This window comes from Mustela nigripes, chromosome 4 (genome assembly GCF_022355385.1).
Source record: "Mustela nigripes isolate SB6536 chromosome 4, MUSNIG.SB6536, whole genome shotgun sequence".
NCBI lineage: Eukaryota > Metazoa > Chordata > Mammalia > Carnivora > Mustelidae > Mustela > Mustela nigripes.
The window spans coordinates 184,170,422-184,190,189 of NC_081560.1; the positions used below are offsets into that span (position 1 = coordinate 184,170,422).

General features: G+C 48.1%; 1 protein-coding gene across 1 annotated transcript in view; it reads right to left on the minus strand.

The window, feature by feature from the left end:
* The window catches only part of CPXM2 (carboxypeptidase X, M14 family member 2), a 136,126-nt gene that overhangs the window by 9,219 nt on the left and 107,139 nt on the right, over positions 1–19,768 (minus strand). Inside the window, exons 11-13 of the mRNA XM_059398759.1 lie at positions 15,507–15,804; positions 11,078–11,217; positions 9,034–9,133 (exon numbers count right to left, since the gene is read on the minus strand). Coding sequence (XP_059254742.1) covers positions 9,034–9,133; positions 11,078–11,217; positions 15,507–15,804 — 538 coding nt within the window. The remainder of the gene's footprint in view (positions 1–9,033; positions 9,134–11,077; positions 11,218–15,506; positions 15,805–19,768) is intronic.

The following is a 19,768-nucleotide window of genomic DNA, read 5'->3' on the forward strand; positions in this document are numbered from 1 at the left end:
CTGTGCAAAAGCTTTTGATCTTGATGAAATCCCAGTAGTTCATTTTTTCCCTTGCTTCCCTTGCCTTTTGCGTTGTTCCTAGGAAGATGTTGCTGCGGCAGAGGTCGAAGAGGTTGCTGCCCGTGTTCTCCTCAAGGATTTTGATGGATTCCTTTCGTACATTGAGGTCCTTCATCCATTTTGAGTCTATTTTTGTGTGTGGTGTAAGGGAATGGTCCAATTTCATTTTTCTGCATGTGGCTGTCCAATTTTCCCAGCACCATTTATTGAAAAGGCTGTCTTTTTTCCATTGGACATTCTTTCCTGCTTTGTCGAAGATTAGTTGACCATAGATTTGAGGGTCTATTTCTGGACTCTCTATTCTGTTCCATTGATCTATGTGTCTGTTTTTGTGCCAGTGCCATGCTGTCTTGATGATGACAGCTTTGTAATAGAGCCTGAAGTCCGGAATTGTGATGCCACCAACGTTGGCTTTCTTTTTCAATATCCCTTTGGCTATTCGAGGTCTTTTCTGGTTCCATATAAATTTTAGCATTATTTGTTCCATTTCTTTGAAAAAGATGGATGGTACTTTGATAGGAATTGCATTAAATGTGTAGATTGCTTTAGGTAGCATAGACATTTTCACAATATTTATTCTTCCAATCCAGGAGCATGGAACATTTTTCCATTTCTTTGTGTCTTCCTCAATTTCTTTCATGAGTACTTTATAGTTTTCTGAGTATAGATTCTGTGTCTCTTTGGTTAGGTTTATTCCTAGGTATCTTATGGTTTTGGATGCAATTGTAAATGGGATTGACTCCTTAATATCTCTTTCTTCTGTCTTGCTGTTGGTGTAGAGAAATGCAACTGATTTCTGTGCATTGATTTTATATCCTGACACTTTACTGAATTCCTGTATAAGTTCTAGCAGTTTTGGAGTGGAGTCTTTTGGGTTTTCCACATATAGTATCATATCATCTGCGAAGAGTGATAATTTGACTTCTTCTTTGCCGATTTGGATGCCTTTAATTTCCTTTTGATGTCTGATTGCTGAGGCTAGGACCTCTAGTACGATGTTGAATAGCAGTGGTGATAATGGACATCCCTGCCGTGTTCCTGACCTTAGCGGAAAAGCTTTCAGTTTTTCTCCATTGAGAATGATATTTGCGGTGGGTTTTTCATAGATGGCTTTGATGATATTGAGGTATGTGCCCTCTATCCCTACACTTTGAAGAGTTTTGATCAGGAAGGGATGTTGTACTTTGTCAAATGCTTTTTCAGCATCTATTGAGAGTATCATATAGTTCTTGTTCTTTCTTTTATTGATGTGTTGTATCACATTGACTGATTTGCGGATGTTGAACCAACCTTGCAGCCCTGGAATAAATCCCACTTGGTCGTGGTGAATAATCCTTTTAATGTAATGTTGAATCCTATTGGCTAGTATTTTGTTGAGTATTTTCGCATCTGTGTTCATCAAGGATATCGGTCTATAGCTCTCTTTTTTGGTGGGATCCTTGTCTGGTTTTGGGATCAAGGTGATGCTGGCCTCATAAAATGAGTTTGGAAGTTTTCCTTCCATTTCTATTTTTTGGAACAGTTTCAGGAGAATAGGAATTAGTTCTTCTTTAAATGTTTGGTAGAATTCCCCCGGGAAGCCGTCTGGCCCTGGGCTTTTGTTTGTTTGGAGATTTTTAATGACTGTTTCAATCTCCTTACTGGTTATGGGTCTGTTCAGGCTTTCTATTTCTTCCTGGCTCAGTTGTGGTAGTTTATATGTTTCTAGGAATGCATCCATTTCTTCCAGATTGTCAAATTTATTGCCGTAGAGTTGCTCATAGTATGTTCTTATAATAGTTTGTATTTCTTTGGTGTTAGTTGTGATCTCTCCTCTTTCATTCATGATTTTATTTATTTGGGTCCTTTCTCTTTTCTTTTTGATAAGTCGGGCCAGGGGTTTATCAATTTTATTAATTCTTTCAAAGAACCAGCTCCTAGTTTCGTTGATTTGTTCTATTGTTTTTTTGGTTTCTATTTCATTGATTTCTGCTCTGATCTTTATGATTTCTCTTCTCCTGCTGGGCTTAGGGTTTCTTTCTTGTTCTTTCTCCAGCTCCTTTAGGTGTAGGGTTAGGTTGTGTACCTGAGACCTTTCTTGTTTCTTGAGAAAGGCTTGTACCGCTATATATTTTCCTCTTGGGACTGCCTTTGTTGTGTCCCACAGATTTTGAACCGTTGTATTTTCATTATCATTTGTTTCCATGATTTTTTTCAATTCTTCTTTAATTTCCTGGTTGACCCACTCATTCTTTAGAAGGATACTGTTTAGTCTCCATGTATTTGGGTTCTTTCCAAACTTCCTTTTGTGGTTGAGTTCTAGCTTTAGAGCATTGTGGTCTGACAATATGCAGGGAATGATCCCAATCTTTTGATACCGGTTGAGTCCTGATTTAGGACCGAGGATGTGACCTATTCTGGAGAATGTTCCATGTGCACTAGAGAAGAATGTGTATTCTGTTGCTTTGGGATGAAATATTCTGAATATATCTGTGATGTCCATCTGGTCCAGTGTGTCATTTAAGGCCTTTATTTCCTTGCTGATCTTTTGCTTGGATGACCTGTCCATTTCAGTGAGGGGAGTGTTAAAGTCCCCTACTATTATTGTATTATTGTTGATGTGTTTCTTTGATTTTGTTATTAATTGGTTTATATAGTTGGCTGCTCCCACATTGGGGGCATAGATATTTAAAATTGTTAAATCTTCTTGTTGGACAGACCCTTTGAGTATGATATAGTGTCCTTCCTCATCTCTTATTATAGTCTTTGGCTTAAAATCTAATTGATCTGATATAAGGATTGCCACTCCTGCATTCTTCTGATGTCCATTAGCATGGTAAATTCTTTTCCACCCCCTCACTTTAAATCTGGAGGTGTCTTCGGGCTTAAAATGTGTTTCTTGGAGGCAACATATAGATGGGTTTTGTTTTTTTATCCATTCTGATACCCTGTGTCTTTTGACAGGGGCATTTAGCCCATTCACATTCAGGGTAACTATTGAGAGATATGAATTTAGTGCCATTGTATTGCCTGTAAGGTGACTGTTACTGTATATGGTCTCTGTTCCTTTCTGATCTACCACTTGTAGGCTCTCTCTTTGCTTAGAGGACCCCTTTCAATATTTCCTGTAGAGCTGGTTTGGTATTTGCAAATTCTTTCAGTTGTTGTTTGTCCTGGAAGCTTTTAATCTCTCCTTCTATTTTCAATGATAGCCTAGCTGGATATAGTATTCTTGGCTGCATGTTTTTCTCGTTTAGTGCTCTGAAAATATCATGCCAGCTCTTTCTGGCCTGCCAGGTCTCTGTGGATAAGTCAGCTGCCAATCTAATATTTTTACCATTGTATGTTACAGACTTCTTTTCCCGGGCTGCTTTCAGGATTTTCTCTTTGTCATTGAGACTTGTAAATTTTACTATTAGGTGACGGGGTGTGGGCCTATTCTTATTGGTTTTGAGGGGCGTTCTCTGAACCTCCTGAATTTTGATGCTCGTTCCCTTTGCCATATTGGGGAAATTCTCCCCAATAATTCTCTCCAGTATACCTTCTGCTCCCCTCTCACTTTCTTCTTCTTCTGGAATCCCAATTATTCTAATGTTGTTTCGTCTTATGGTGTCACTTATCTCTCGAATTCTCCCCTCGTGGTCCAGTAGCTGTTTGTCCCTCTTTTGCTCAGCTTCTTTATTCTCTGTCATTTGGTCTTCTATATCACTAATTCTTTCTTCTGCCTCATTTATCCTAGCAGTTAGAGCCTCCATTTTTGATTGCACCTCATTAATAGCTTTTTTGATTTCACCTTGGTTAGATTTTAGTTCTTTTATTTCTCCAGAAAGGGCTTTTATATCTCTCGAGAGGGTTTCTCTAATATCTTCCATGCCTTTTTCAAGCCCGGCTAGAACCTTGAGAATTGTCATTCTGAACTCTAGATCTGACATATTACCAATGTCTGTATTGATTAGGTCCCTAGCCTTCGGTACTGCCTCTTGTTCTTTTTTTTGTGTTGAATTTTTACGTCTTGTCATTTTGTCCAGATAAGACTAAATGAAGGGGCAAGTAAAATACTAAAAGGGTGGCAACAACCCCAGGAAAATATGCTTTAACCAAATTAGAAGAGATCCAAAATCGTGAGTGGGGAGAAAGGGGATAAAAAGAGGTTCAAAAAGGAAGAAAGAAAAAAAAAAACACAAAACAAAAAGAAAAGAAAAGAATTTTTAAAAAAAGAATACACCTAAGAAAAATGTAAAAAAGAAAAAATATATATATTAGATAAACTAGTATAAAATCGTTAAAAAAGAAAAAGGTAACAGTTAAAAAAAATTTTACCCGAAGGTGAGAAAAAAAAAAATGAAAAAGAAAAAATTAAATTAACTGCAAGACTAAAAAACATCACAGGAAAAAAGCCATGAGTTCCGTGCTTGGCTTTCTCCTCCTCTGGAATTCTGCTGCTCTCCTTGGTATTGAAACTGCACTCCTTGGTAGGTGAACTTGGTCTTGGCTGGATTTCTTGTTGATCTTCTGGGGGAGGGGCCTGTTGTAGTGATTCTCAAGTGTCTTTGCCCCAGGCGGAATTACACCGCCCTTATCCCGGGGCCAGGGTGAATAATCCGCTCGGGTTTGCTTTCAGGAGCTTTTGTTCCCTGAGCGCTTTCCGTAGAGTTCCAGAGGACGGGAATACAAATGGCGGCCTCCTGGTCTCCGGCCCGGAGGAGCCGAGAGCCCAGGGCCGCACTCCTCAGTGCGCGCTCAGAGAACTGCGCCCAGTTACTCCCGTCTGCCTGACCTCCGGCCGCGCTCCGAGCTCACCGAGCCTGCGACCGGTTCAAGGTAACACCGAGTTGTGAGCTTACTGTCGGCTCTGTCTCTGCAGCCAGCCGGCTTTCCCGTTCCAATACCCGCAAGCTCTGCGACACTCAGACACCCCCGATCCTTCTGTGACCCTGCGGGACCTGAGGCCACGCTGACCCCGCGTGGGCTTCGCCCCGGTTTAGCCTCTGGAGCGATGTCCCTCAGCGGAACAGACTTTTAAAAGTCCTGATTTTGTGCGCGGTTGCTCCGCCGCTTGCCGGGAGCCGGCCCCTCCCCCCGGGGTCTATCTAACCGTCGCTTTGGATTCACTTCTCCGCCGATCCTACCTTTCAGAAAGTGGTTGTTTTTCTGTTTCCAGAATTGCTGTTCTTCTCTTCGATCTGCCGATGGATTTTCAGGTGTTTGCAATCTTTAGATAAGCTATCTAGCTGATCTCCGGCTAGCTGAAGCAGTCTCAGCTTGCTACTTCTCCGCCATCTTGACTCCTCCCCCCAAGTTTCCACTTCTGAAACACAGACTCTCTCCTCTGCCCGCACGGCACCCTTTCCCCCAGATATTCTTGGTTAGGCTTTCCTCGCAATTCTCCCCAAGGCTCTTATAATCTCAGCTTCTTCCCCCAATGACCAGTAAAGTCTAGAATCATCCACTTCATGGAATTCAGGGGTCAGCATAGTAGGTTGCTAGCCCACCGGGTGACCAGATCTGTATTCAAGGGTGAATGCTCTAGGAGCTGTAGGAGAGGGGGGATGGGGACGCGGCTGGTGTCGCGCACCATGGTGGATGGAGGGACGACCCAGATACTGTCACATGTCCATTTGGTAGAAGGGCAGGTTTGTGTCCGCCACACAGAGGACAGTCCGGGGGCATTCTGAGCCAGGCGTTTGGCCAACATACTTGCATGCGTTTAGAAACACTCTGACTAGCTTCTCTCTCCTGGGACTTCAATCCCCCTGTTGATTTTGTGCAAAATCCCTCCAGAAAGAAAACTTGTCAGATCACAGACACCTCGGAGAGAGATCAAGGAAAATTCAGAGCAAATGTTGAGCACTAAGACGCTGAAATAAATATGATAAGGAACCACATGCAAAGTGCGGAGCTCATCTATCATGAGAATACACTGGGAAATTATTTCAGGAAGGAAATAAAGGGAGAGGGGGAGGCGGCTCTCATCGGCTCATCCAAACCACCTCTGTGATCACAAGAGCCTTGTGGTTCCAAGCTCATGGGGCACAGCACTGTCTTCTGGCCTGTGGGGCTCAGCGGACTCTCTCTCTCCCACCCCGTTTAAAACCCTCCTGTTTTCTCACATGTATACAAAGTGCTAATCATCCCAAGAATGTTCTAGGAATTTTTGTGAATTCTTTTTTTACAGGAGCTTGTTAGCAATGTTTAAAATGTAAGTCCAATGCGGGCCCAGATACAGCAGCCCCTTCTATCGTAATGATGGCCGCACCCCGCGGCGATCCCACGCATCTCAAGTTCAGAACCTGTCAGTGAACGGAAGAACGAGTGAATGAGTCCGGGAATGAACGCGCGGCCTGGGGTACACCCGTGAAGGGCGGCCTGTACCGAACGCCACGCTGCGTGGTGGGAAAGCTCACAGGCAGCGACTACCAGGTCCTCAAGGACAAAGAGTAGACAGATGAGGACAGCGAGGAGTATCACAGCATTACACAGCGGCCTACTGCTCTGCGGCATGTCGGCTACAATCCACCCATGGGAGCAATCCTTGTCCTTCTGTAGCAGGCATGCCAGCAGGCTCTCAGGTTAGCCTGGCACTGAAGGACAGCAGGGCAAGTCTGAAGCCCAGCCTAGCCCCTTCTTCAGTCCCAGAGGCTCCGTTTCCTCAAAGGTCAAATGAGATCGCTTGTCAGAAGGACCAGGTCTATTAGTGCATGTGAACAGTCTGGAGAAGAGGCTCCTGTCCCCTTAGGAGGGACAGCATGGGGACAAGGGCTGGGGCACGGCATTCACAGTTCCTAGCCCCTGGCTCAGATCCCGGCTCAGCCCCTCTGTGTACTCCCAGAAACATCATGCCATGTGCATTCATTCATTCGAACTCATTCATTCATTCAACAAATATTTATTAAGCACCCACGGAATGCCAGGCAGTGTGCTTATACTTCATCGGGCACAAAAGGGTCCAGGACCCCTGGTCTGGGACCCAGTGGGGGAGCGGCAGAAACGCCAGAAGGATGCAGGTCCCAGCTTCTCCTGCCAGACGTCAGACGTCAGGTGTGGAGGGGCTATGGGAGAAGTTGGGGTGCCAAGAGGTGGTGGGGCAGATGTGCGTGTTAGAAAAGGTGGTCACCGTGGTTGGCTCTGTTGACCTAGTGACATCTGAACAAAGACCTGAAAGCAAGGAAGGGACTGAGGGATTCTCGAAGGAAGGAGGCTCAGGAGACAGAGCGAAGGTGGTCCTGCTAGAGCAAGGACCCTGACGCGTGGCCTCGGGCCTCCAGGAGGGAGCCTGCAGGGGCACCGGGCGAGGCAGCACAGGGGAGTGATTGTTCCTATTTGACCAAAAGTGGGACTCGTGATTTTCAGTTTTCAAATGAGGCCAGTCCTGGGCAAACCGAGAGAGCTGGTCATCCCAGAAGAAGAGCTTCGGGAGGTACCCCAGAGCCCAATCCCACATGGCCTTTGGAGGGTACCACAGTGACCCCGCAGGGGCTGGGGCTGAGACCAGCCAGCAGCCGAGGAGGTGCTGAGTAGGCATCGACTCTGCAACCACGGACTGCCTGACGGGGTGGGGCAGGGCCAGACCGAGGCTGAGCTTCTCGGCACCTTGGGGACCCCTCCAGCCGTCACAGGCTGTACCCGTGGCTGTACAGGACGTGGTCTTGTTTCCCTGGGAACGCCCTTGTTTTAAATCTGACAGTCACATATTCTGGGAACTCTGTCTGTCCTGGGCCACTGGCCGTGCCATCCAGGGTCAGCTCTTGAACCAACAGGTCAAGTTCAGGCTGCATTAAACACTTGCCAAGTGGCCTCATATCCCATTTCTCCCATTTGTTCGAGTGTGTCCGAGGGCTGAACAGGTCTTCCTCGTGGCAGTCACCATTCCCCTTCTCTTGCTTCTGAGTCTGTGCTCTGTGCCCAGGGCAGGGGGACCTGGAGTAGGTTGAATCATGGTCCCCGGAAGCCCACATCCTACTACCGAGACTCTATGAATGGAACCTTATTTGGGAAAAGGATCTTTGCAGGTATAATTAAGGATCCCCCGATGAGATCATCCTGTAGGGCCTGGGTGGACCCTAAATCCAATGACAGGTGTCTTTGTAAGAGATAGAGAGGAGGAGGCCATGGAGATGGAGGCAGAAGTGGAGTGATGTGGCCAAGGAAGTTGCCAAAGCTGAGGAAGGGTCCTTCCCGGGGGCTCGGGAGGGAGCACCGCCCTGCTGACACCAGGGTTTCACACCTCTGGGCTCCGTAACGGTGAGAGAATACATTTCTGACTTTTTAAGTCCATGGTCATTTGTCATGACACCCACTGGAAACCAGCACAGGACCCAATGTCCCGCTCACTTCAGCTGAAACCAAAGCAAAGCCACCTGCCCAATGATGTGGGCAATGACGTGGTGCTCCGCAGAGTCTCCCGGTGGCCGAAAACCTCTGTGCGTGGGTGTACAAGCCCCTGGACACACCATCTCCTCCAGAACGCCTGCGGACAACCTGCTGGGGGCTTCTAGACAATTCTCTTCCCTGTGCACCTGTCACATCAGGCTGCACACGTCCCTGCCACAGTCAAGGTCACTGTTTCCTCATGTGCCACCATACACACTGAGCGCTATCATGGTGACAACGGTCCTGGGCACAAGGGAAAACTACAAGGGTCTCCCAGCAGCGGGGAAGCCCTGAGCGGCAGGGGCATGCCGGCGCTGGGAGTCCGACCCCCGGACCCGCTCCCAGCCGCGTCTTAAGCCACCAGCGTCTCCTCACCCCTCCCTGCACTTCTGGTTTTCACCTGAATAAGGGAGAAGCCAGAAAGTACAGGCTCAAAACCTTGCTTTCCAGGGTCTCCACGGGGAATCCAAGGAAGGAGACAAGAATTCGGCTCTCCATAAGACAAGAATTCGGCTCTCCATAAGACGTTTCCAGCACTTGACGTGTGATTTTTAACCCAAACAAAATGCTTTGAGAAAACAGACATTCCCTCCTGAGAGACAGGTCGTCTAGGCTTGCAGTTACCTGTTCGGATGTCGTGGTTAATGCCTTCCACGGAGATAATGACATTCGGAATTCCTCTTCCATGGGAGTCTCTCACCACACCTTTAATGCCGCGATGGACCTGCTCAGCACACGGGACAAGGAACCGGGTGAGCTCACAACGCAGTGACGGCTGTAAGCCAAATGCCACCCCATGTGCGCAGTGACGGCTGTAAGCCAAATGCCACCCCAGGGCCGCCAAGAACCCTCTCAAAGCCTTATCTAGCTCAAAAACTCCCTGGCTGTACCCGGATTTGGTGTGTAAATTTCTGTGTTCCCCTTGGGTCCGTGCACTGGGAAGTCTTCCCCTGGAGTTCCGCTATTCTAGAGGCGTAAAAAATATTAGGATCTGAGATGGTGCATGTCAAAGGCACCCAGTAAAAACAGAATTTAATTTTTTCTAGTGCATTTGACTTTCCTGAACTCCACGGACCAAACATGTCAACCCAACGACTTAAGAATCAGAGAGAAAAGAGTCAAAGGCGTTCTTAAAAATGACAACTCAGTCCATAGGGCCCTTCCGCTAATTGGTTGCGTCACAAGACCCACATCACTCTGAACCTTGTGCCTCAGTTTCCCTATCTGTAGAACAATGTGACAATCCCGGTGGTACACCATCATTTCCAATGACATTGTACGTATTACTGTGCCCGGGCCCTTTATCCACAGCACGGGACACAGGATTCTTTTAGGATGATCAGAGCCTTCTCTCTTTTCATAGAGAAAATGAAAAAGTGCCTTCCCTCGCAAAATTCCAGGGTGCGGACAGACAGCGCGTTTGCATCTGCCCAAGGGGGAAGAACAGGTTCACACATGCTGTGCCGGCAAGTGTACTGGGGATTGCACAGAGTCTCCGGGGATCCTTGTGGGACAGACTGGGACACTAGGTGCCAGGGCTGACCTCTGCCAAGATCAGTGGAGTGGGAGGTGTAAGAACCAGGAAGCTGGCAGCTGAGCCATGGCCTGAAATTGTCTTGTGCTTCATCTACAACAACTCCTGGAAGGGGCGGCCTCCGTGCCTGATCCTGTGAGCCTCAGGGTCACGCTTCCTAATGGATGGGAGTCACGGAAGTGGCCCTTTTGTTTATTCCTCTGGTTTCCAGTTTGTTTGTTCCTTAGTGGGGCGTGGATATTACTGGATTGATTGTAGCACCGAACTAGACTGGTTTACGGGATGCTACAGGATGGGTGGGTCCTCGCGAGCAGGACAAGGGAAGGTGACGGAGGGTTCTGGGGGTCCCAGCAGGGCTTCCTCCCTCACCAATTGTAATCAGAAGCCTGGGAGGGGCTCAGGAGACCCACTCCCAGGAGCCTCACACACCCACGGCAGGGCCTCTCAGCCTCACAGCCATGATGGACACCCCAGTATCCTCCAACAATCCCCATGGTGAAGTCCTTGTTTCCGGGATCTTAGAACGTGACTATATCTGGATACCGTGTCTTCAAAGCGGTGATGAAATTAAAATGAGGTCATTCAGGTGGGCTCAGATCCAATCTGAATCCCTTATAAGAGGACTGTGGACCCACAGAGACATCAGGAGCATGTGTGCACGGAGGAAAGACCATGTGAGGACATGGGGAGGAGACAGACATCTGCCAGCCAAGGAGGCTCTTCCAAATGAAACCAACCTGCCAACACCTTGATCTTGGACTTCAGCCTCCAGAACTCAATTTCTTTTGCTTGAGCCCCCCTGCCCCCCGCTGGGGGGCCTATGTTTTTATGCAACCCTAGCAGACTAGCACAAGGGGCCTGGGCATGCTGGCTCAGACACATGTCACCCCCACCCCACAGGGTGGCATCCGGTCACACTCACCATAACCCAGTGTGAGTGATCAATGAGGCTTTACAGCTCACTTCGGGGGCCGAATCAGGTGTGGACAGATGCTGGCTCTTCCGGCACCGTCTGGGGCTGGCCCAGCACGACGGCCAGATCTGAAGCACTAACTGGACTCAGGCTCAGGCCTTCAGTCCCCTGACCGGCCCCTTCCCTTACGGCCCCCACCCTGGCATGTGCTGGTGCCGTACCTGCTCCATGAACACGATTAAGGATTCTCGATTATTCTCCCACTCCTCGGGCAGCTCGCTCTCGTGCGGAAACTTGTCACAGCCCACGTAGATGGACAGCTCGAAGCAGTTTGTGTGAAGGTAGCTGAAATCGTTGAGACCTGCCGAGCCAACCGGACAACGCTGTCACCAAACCGTGCTCCCAGGGCAGGAGGGAGACAGCAAGAACGTTCAAGAACGGGATTCGGACGACCTCACTGGAACAAGGAGGTGTCCAGTACCTGCTGCAGACTGCGAAGGAATGACAGCAAAGACGAGGGGAGGCGCGGGGGAGAGAGAGCAGGGCTGCAGCCAGAATGGTTTCTGGGGAAGACAGGTGCGTCTGGGAACATCGCTGGCAAAAGGAAGACTGATAAAATTCTGCTCAGTAAACCCAGTTTAACACACCATTTTTAAAAATAAAGCCACCATGAATGAGCAGTATGGACTCGAAGTGGTGGATGGAGCTTTTCTCTATGGTTACCCATGTGCCACCCATGAGCCAGGACCTGTCCTTAGTGCTCTGCTTCCACTGACCACAAATTCAACAGAGACTTAGGCAGCAGAGCCCAGGGTCACAAGGAAGACAATGGAGGTAGAGAACAGCCAAGAACTGTATCCAGAACCACGTGTCTGGAAAGAGCCAGAGTCAGGATTTGAACCTCGGTGTGTGTGACACCAAGGCCTTGCTCTTCTCTCCAGGGCTGGGCTGCCTGGGGTCTGCTGGGTGGACGCACTCACCCCCCGCGCCTGGCAGCAGACAGATCTCAAACATCCCGACACTGTTGCAACAGGACATGAAACGCACAGCCTGGCCTGGAGTTGGGCCCCGCATTAACCTTCCAGGGCTGCGGTTACAAATGACCACAAACTGGGGGACTTAAAACAGCAGAAATGTATCCTCCCGTAGTTCTAGAGGCTGGGGGTCTGAGATCGAGGTGCCGACAGGGCTGTGCTCACTGCAGAGGCTCTAAGGGAGAAAACTTTCTCGCCTCTTCCTGCTTCCGTTATGGGGTCGCCCCCAGCGTCCCTTGTTTTGTGGCTGCATTGCTCTTACCTTTGCCTCTGGCTTCACGTGGCTTCTCCTCTGTCCCTTATAAGGACATTTGTCAATGATTTTAGGACCCATCTAGGTAACTCGGGATAACCACATCCCAAGACCCTTAATTTAACCTAGTACGGCTCCCAGTATTTGTGAAGCGAAGAAATGAATGGTAGGTGGCATAAAGTTCTTCCAGACATTTCTGGTTTTGAGCAACAGGGTGATCAGATCAGCAAGAACACACGGCAGCTATGCTGTGCGTGACCACAGGCCCCTCCACGAGCCGTCCTTGGGTTTTTAGGGTCAGGGCTAAGAGAGCAGAGCGGGAAGTGCTGGGTTTCTGTGTGGTGACTTATCAAAGGAGCAGGTCCTCCTGCACACGCGGCCTCTGTCCTCACCCCGCATCTACTCTCCTTGCCTACCTCGCCATCATGCTCAGCGGCGAACTGCCCAGTAGAAACACCTGATTAGGACTCATGGCTTGGGGTATCCAGAGAAATTCCACAACAGCCCGATCGCTACAGTCACGGGCAAAATGGTACAAAACACACAGCCACTCTCTCGGGCGGATTCCAGATTTCAACCACTCCCGTGTCGGCAGACGGACCTTTGACCACATCTGTGATAAGACGGAGGCAGAGAGCTGCGGGATGGGAGAGGGAACCCTGTCACGCACATTAAGGGCACCTCCTTCAAAGGGGCCTGGTCTAGCTGGAGGAGCTTGGTCAAAACGCCATGTCAACGTATCCACTTGAACCCGCATGTGGCATTATGAGAGGGCAGAGGGGGGCCTCAGACGCCATGGCCACTAGTTAGCAAGGGCAGGACACGCTGAGTGCACCAGGGGCCTCTGTGCACAGAGGATTTTCATCTCCCAACCTTCCAGGCCTTGCTGGCACGGAAACAAATCAGTGTTACCCGTGCAACTCTGAGGGGCTCTGCCACCCTGCCTTGTGTCTTTGAAGCACTAGAAGTACCGGAGGACTCGGTGACGTGCTGGGAAGCCAGGGTGGAAAAGCTTCACCTGGGCTAACGCTGCTGACTTCCGGCCCGGCAGCAAATGGCATGAGTCGAGAATCCTGGGTCAGGAATGGCTTTGAAAGCGTGATATGTGGGCAAGGACCTGCGGCATGACCCAGACAGACCCCCACACACCCCGGGTCCCAGCGGGACCAGCGAGACGTTCCTGTGCTCTCCTGGCCTAGAATCCCACTGCCGTGGCTTCTGCAAGGAGCACGGAGCTGCACCTTCCTCGAGGCCCGGGCGCCCATCTCCAGCTCAACGTGCACTTTGTCGCGGGGGCCAGAGAACGTGGGGTGGCAGCCCGGGGACCAAGAGGGCCTGGCGTCACTCTGGAGGTGACACACACACACTACGAACAATGTGTGTTTTGAGCTCTCCCGAAGCGGGCTCCCCAGAGCCCCATCTCCGTTAACCGCTGCCTGTCGGTCACGGCTAATGAGCAAGACCCGAACAAGAACAGGGAGCGGAGAGTCAGGGGAGGGGAGGAAATGGAAGTCACATCTCATTAATCCACAGAGAGAGGCGTCCGCGCACTTCCTCACGCCGCCGGGAGGGAGGATGATTAAGAAGGCTCGAGCTGCCGCACGGCCCTGCCACGAAAGCCCCCGCAATAATGGAAAATATAATTGATAGGAAAAAATCAAACGTTGCGCGTGTGACTATGTGGCAGCCAGCTCTGTCACACGTGGCGACGGACCCAGCGCCGGCCACTCTCCCCGGTGCCGGTGACTCTGGCTGGGTCCGTACCCGACGTGGTCGCGGCAGCCGGGAAAGGGAAACAGAACGTTCACGTTAAGGCTGTCGCCGGTTCTCAGGGCTGAGATGGAGAAGCGAGAATGATTTGGGGCCATTAGAAAATTCTCTGAATCAACAGGGATTTGCCATTTTTTTAAAAAAATTTTGTGCAGGGCCAAACTATGATAGTAAATAAACAAAACACCGCTGCGGGGTAGGTAGGCAACCCAGAAGAAATGGGCAAGCTTTCTGTACATGTTAAAACATGGTCACGGGAACAAAGATATTTGCTTTTCAGTTTTCTTTTCCCAAGCACGGACACATACCTGAAAAGCATGTGAAGGCTGAATCTAGCAAAGGGAAATCAGATGATGGTTAATTAGGGAAACAGAGAGCAGGAGGTGTGATGGTGAACAAATACCACGGGAGAGGGGGGAGGCAGACAGGGGACGGGTCCCCGTGGCATGCTTCTCTGGTAAGCTGGACAGAGGACGCCCCACACCTGCCACCATGCGAACCTCATGACAGTCCCGAAGGTCCACCATCTTCATTGTTACCAATGTGCCCATTTCACAGATGGAAAATACAGGGTTCAGAGAGGTCCAGGAACTCCCCTGGGGCCCTACGGCATCTGGGGGATGAGCCAGAGTGTGAGTCTAGGTCCAGTTGACCTGGAATATTTCTCAAGTTCATCCGCAGTTCGACAACCCCCTCAAAGCCGAGACAAAGAGCAACAGCATTCTGCGTGGGGTCTTGCCATCCCAAAGCTGAGGCACCTTAGGGAATGGGATATCCTCTTACCTCCTTGGCTGGGAGCCCTGGGCCAGCTCAGCTTGGATTCAGCAAGGAAAGCTTATCCGGAAATGGGAGCCCAGGGTCCTCTGTGGCTGCTGCAAAGGAATTCCCGAAGTCCCTGCTGGGGGCCCATCTGATCCCATGTGGATGCCAGGAATGAAACCGTACACTCCCCACATCACACATAGGCAAGCTTCGACCGAATGCCTTGGTCTGACCTCCCAGCGGACGGGAGGTGTGTGAAATGGTGTTCGTCACACGCTGGGCCTCAGGACACACCTGCAGCTTGAAGTCACTTCACACCTGAGTGTGGGGTCGATGCCCGGACCTTCTGGGGACCTACAGCACGGGACACGCCCATGATGGGCACAGTTCTGGGTAAACACACTCTGGCCCCAGCACCAGCACACGCATGCTCTCTGCTCCTCTGCTGGTTTCACTTTTCGATCTGATAATTCCTTCCTTCCAAGTCTACATCTACCCATCTCTGACCCTGCAGAACCCGAATAGCTCGGGGCTAAGAACAGATCACAGAGCCAAACAGGTGTGGCTCTGCCCCCTTTCTTGCTTGGAGAGATCCCTTCAGATTCCAAGCCCTGGTGAACTCATTCATAAAACGGGGAGTAGCCACACCCCCCAAGACTATCAGAAGGACGAAGGAGGAGTCTGTATAGAGCGTTGGCGGACTACAGTCAAAGGCAGACTACAGTCATGACTACCCCCATGCCAAAGGTAAGGGATGTCTGGGTCCCTCCCTGTCCCAGCCAACGCTTACCATTTGGCTCTACAATGACAGCAAGGCCACCAGGGACTTACTTCCGGCGACAGTGTGCCAGGAGGCCCCATTGACTGTCCCGTCCTCTTTCTGGAAGTCCTCTGTGTGGCACACCCTCCGCCTGGCGTCCGTCATGAGGCGGTGTGTGGAGGCGTAGGAGTAGGCCAGCCAGCGGAACACGTGGTCGTCAGGCGTGGGGCTGGGCTCCTGCGTCTTCCACAGGGACCGCACCATGTCGTAGGGGTAAGCCACCACCAGCTCGCCCCCCTGCAGGTTGCCGCCCAGGACAAAGGGGATTTTCTCCATCCAGGCTATGACAGCCCTGGTCTCCACTGCCACCTGTGAACACGGCACGTTTAAACAGGCTTTGAGAAATAAAGACCGGAAGGAAAGTGCGTCCTCTCCCTACTTCCCAAACAGGGACATGGTTGAAAGAACAACCATTTTGTGGAATACTTGTAGCAAAAAATGTAGAATTTCAAAATTGGGCTGAAGCAAGCTAGATTTTTTTGCAAATCACGGATAGGAATATTTTCTGTAGGAATATCCCAGTTCATGCCCGCGGGAAAAGACGGAGTTAGCGCATCAACACTTTTCAAATCCAGTGAATCAAGGGGCCAGGTGTGTCTATCTCCGGCTCCAAAGAGCAGAGAAAGAGAGAAAACCAACAGAATAGTCTTCCCAGGGAAGAGCATACACACCCAAGGAAAATATCAACCCAGAATATGACCAGCCTCTAATCCAGAGCCTGGTAGCCTCTTTCTGCAAAGGACCAGATGGGAAATACTTTAGGTTTTGATGGCCCTGTGGTCTCTGTCCCAACTACCCAACTCTGTCCTTGTAGCAGGGGAAGCGCCAGAAACAACACGCAGATGAACAGGGCTGGGTTCCGATAAGACACCATGTACACCAACAAGCCTGGGCGGGAAGTAGCCCGCCTACAGGCTGCAGCTTGCCAGCCCCTGCTCCACGGAGCCTAGTCTGGTCGACAGCTCACGGCCAGCGCACAGGAAACACAGAAGCAGAGGTTACATGACACGGAAAGGATACAGCTGGCAGCACCCAGACAGTGGAAAATGTGTCAAAACGATCTAATCTGGTTGCTGGTACCTTAGTTGTTACGAGATAAGCAATAGAGCTGAAAAACAGCAAGATTGCAAGGAAAAAAGGCAGGAAGTGAAACAGAAGCAAGTTAAAGGAGACTGGAAAGCCTATGCTCCTGACCACAATGAGGGAGCTTCACTGGCTCCTGACTTCAGCTACAAGAGGGGCGCCCGGGTGTCTCGGTCGGCTAAGAGGCCCACTCCTGATTTGGTCTCAGGTCATCATCTCCTGGGTCGCGAGATCAAGCCCGGCATAGGGCTTCATGTTCAGTGGGGGAATCTGCTTGAGATTTTCTCGTTCCCTCTGCCCCAATAAATAAACAAATAAATAAATAAACAAATAAATAACAAATAAACAAATAAATAAACCTTAAAAATAAAATCTTTGAGAGAGAATGATAATAGGGCAAATGTGAACCCTGCCTGGATATTTCATAATACTAGAAATAATTGATTTTGATAGGATAATGGTAATTGCTCATGGTTTTAAAAGAGACTCTGAGCTTTTAGAGATACTTACCGAAATATCTGCACATGAAATGATGCCACTCCAGGGACTTGCCCCAGTAATTCTGGGGAGGAGGAGGAAGCGGGTGCAGACGTAGACGGATGAGAAGGCACAGATATTGAAGCTGAGGTGGGAACACCAGGGCCCTGAAAGCTTTCGCTCCAGTTCCGTACTGTTGGCATTGTTTTATGATAAAAAGTTGAAAGGAAGAAAGAAAGGAGGGAACAAATAAACAAAGAAAGGAAAGCAGGAAAAGAGAGAGCAGGAAAGGGAGTGGGAAGCAAGGAACCCACAATGCTCGAAGCCCACATTAGAAAGCCTGATATGGTCAATCTTGACATGAATCCAGTTATTTATCCTAAGTTACTGATTCCTATGAAGAGAATTCCAGCAGAATACCATTTGATAATGGGAAAGAAATAAAGACTGGACATGGCTTGGCTGCGCCGTACAGAAAGTTGGTTGAGGAACGAAATTGACTTAGGGTTCATTAAGTTGTGTTTTTCTTCCTAAACACATCAGGGGCCCTGGATGGGCCCTACTGTTCTACTGTTGTGGAACTTGGCTCATTCCACAGTATCACTGCTGGTCCCTGCTTGTCCTCTGCTCTATGTTGATACAATGAACACCCATTAACCCGCCATCTGTGCCCAAAACCAGATCTTAAGGACAATTTCTGTGTAATATGGGATTTCCTCTGTCCCATCCTCCTGTCTTACACTCGGAGGTAAGCACTGTATCCTCAATCATACGATTTGCGTTCTTTTTGTTCTACCGTGTGTGTATGCTTAAAAATACATTATTTGGTTTTACTTGTTTTTGCTCTTAAAAAGAAGGGGGGGAACCATACTGATTGTTTTCTCCAATTTTTTCCCTCAATTCATGTTTCCAAGGCGTAGCTGTATTGTTGCATAAAAGCTGTAGCTCAATCCTTTCCACTTCAGTATGAGGATGTCATCGTTTAACTGTCCTCGTGATGGGGGCATAGAGGTAATTCTCAATTTTTTACTGTACTGAACAGTGGTTTTTTTTTTTTTTTTGAGCTTTCTTTTGGTATACATGTGCTGAAATTTATCCTGCATAAATCACCAGAAGTGGGACTGCAGAGTCATAAGAAATACACATATTCCACTTTACAAGATAATCAAATTATTCTCTGAAGTCACGGTGCTAATTTACGCTCGCACCCACAATGCATGAGACAGCCACTGGCCCCATATCCTCTCCAACGCTCAGCTACTGTCAGACTTCTTAATTCGCCAACTAGTGGGTGTAAAATGTTCTCTTATTTGCATTCCTTAGTACTAGTAAGGCTGAACATATTTTCATGTTTATTAACCATGTTTCCTCTTCCACGAATTGCCTCTTCATATTCTTTTACCCATTTTTCTATTGAGCCGTTTATTTTTTCTTATTTGTTATTCTTTATATATTTGAAAGTTTTAATTCTTTTCCAATTTCCTAATTTGCAAATAATTTCTCTTGGTTTTTAGCTTCTCTCTTATGGTTTTAAAATTTTGATGAGCAAGCTTTCTTATGTTGGTTATGTAGTTGAGTTTATTAATCTTTTATTTTATGATTAATGTCATTTAAAATAGCCTTCTCTCTGAAACTAGCTATCTGTATTATAAAGTTTCACTAAGAGATTTTCCTGGGAGTGATGATTAAATCCTACCAAATGATTCTTTCAACAGACAAATCCCTTTAAATTATTTCTTGGTTTTTCTCTTATTTCTGCTCTTACTTTTTGATCACAATCTTTATACATATTGGGGGGTTCTTCTGGTATTCAATTGCTAGTTTCTTTAGCTAATTTTTAGCCTTTCTTCTTTGGAATATAATCATTGAAAGGTATAAAATTCCTAAAAGTACAGGAGTTTTTGTGGTCCAATTTTGATTTTGATACATAATGTTTTCATTATGTATCCATAATGAATTTTGATACATAATGTTTTCATTACTGTTGGGTTCTAATCATTTTTCAGTTGCTAGTACAGTCTTTTTCTTTGACTTATTATTTAGAAGTATTTTTCTTTAATTTTCTAAAGAGGTGGTGATATTTTCATTAGCCTATTTACTGTCTTCTTGTTGAATTGTATGTTGGTGAGAGCATCATGGTCTGACTCCTATTCTCTGGAATTGGCTGATATTTCCCTTAGACCCCAGAGCATGTCAATTTTTGAAAATGCTCCGGGGCACGGGGGGCACCTGGGTGGCTCAGTGTGTTAAAGCCTCTGCCTTCGGCTCAGGTCATGATCCCAGGGTCTTGGAATCAAGCCCCACGTCGGGCTCTCTGCTCTGCAGGGAGCCTGCTTCCCCCTCTCTCTGCCTGCCTCTCTGCCTGCTTGTGGTCTTTGTCTGTCAAATAAATAAATAAAATCTTTTTTTTTTTTTAAAAGAAAATGTTGCAGGGAATATACAGGAAAATATATTATTATCTACCTAGTGGTTGTAGACTTCTTATTGATCCCTATGTCAAGTTGTTGACTGCTTTTCAAGTCTTTATCTTTGCTGACTTCTTATCTAACATAACCACAACTGAAAAAAGTGTTGGTGGTAGAGGATCTGTGTAATTCCCCATGTGTTTCTCAAAGATGACAAGCTCAGAAAGCTAAGTTCTAGTCTTAAAGCAAAGACTAATATCCAAGGACTTTCTCTAAGCTGAAGAATTCCTTATTTCTCTTAGCCTCAG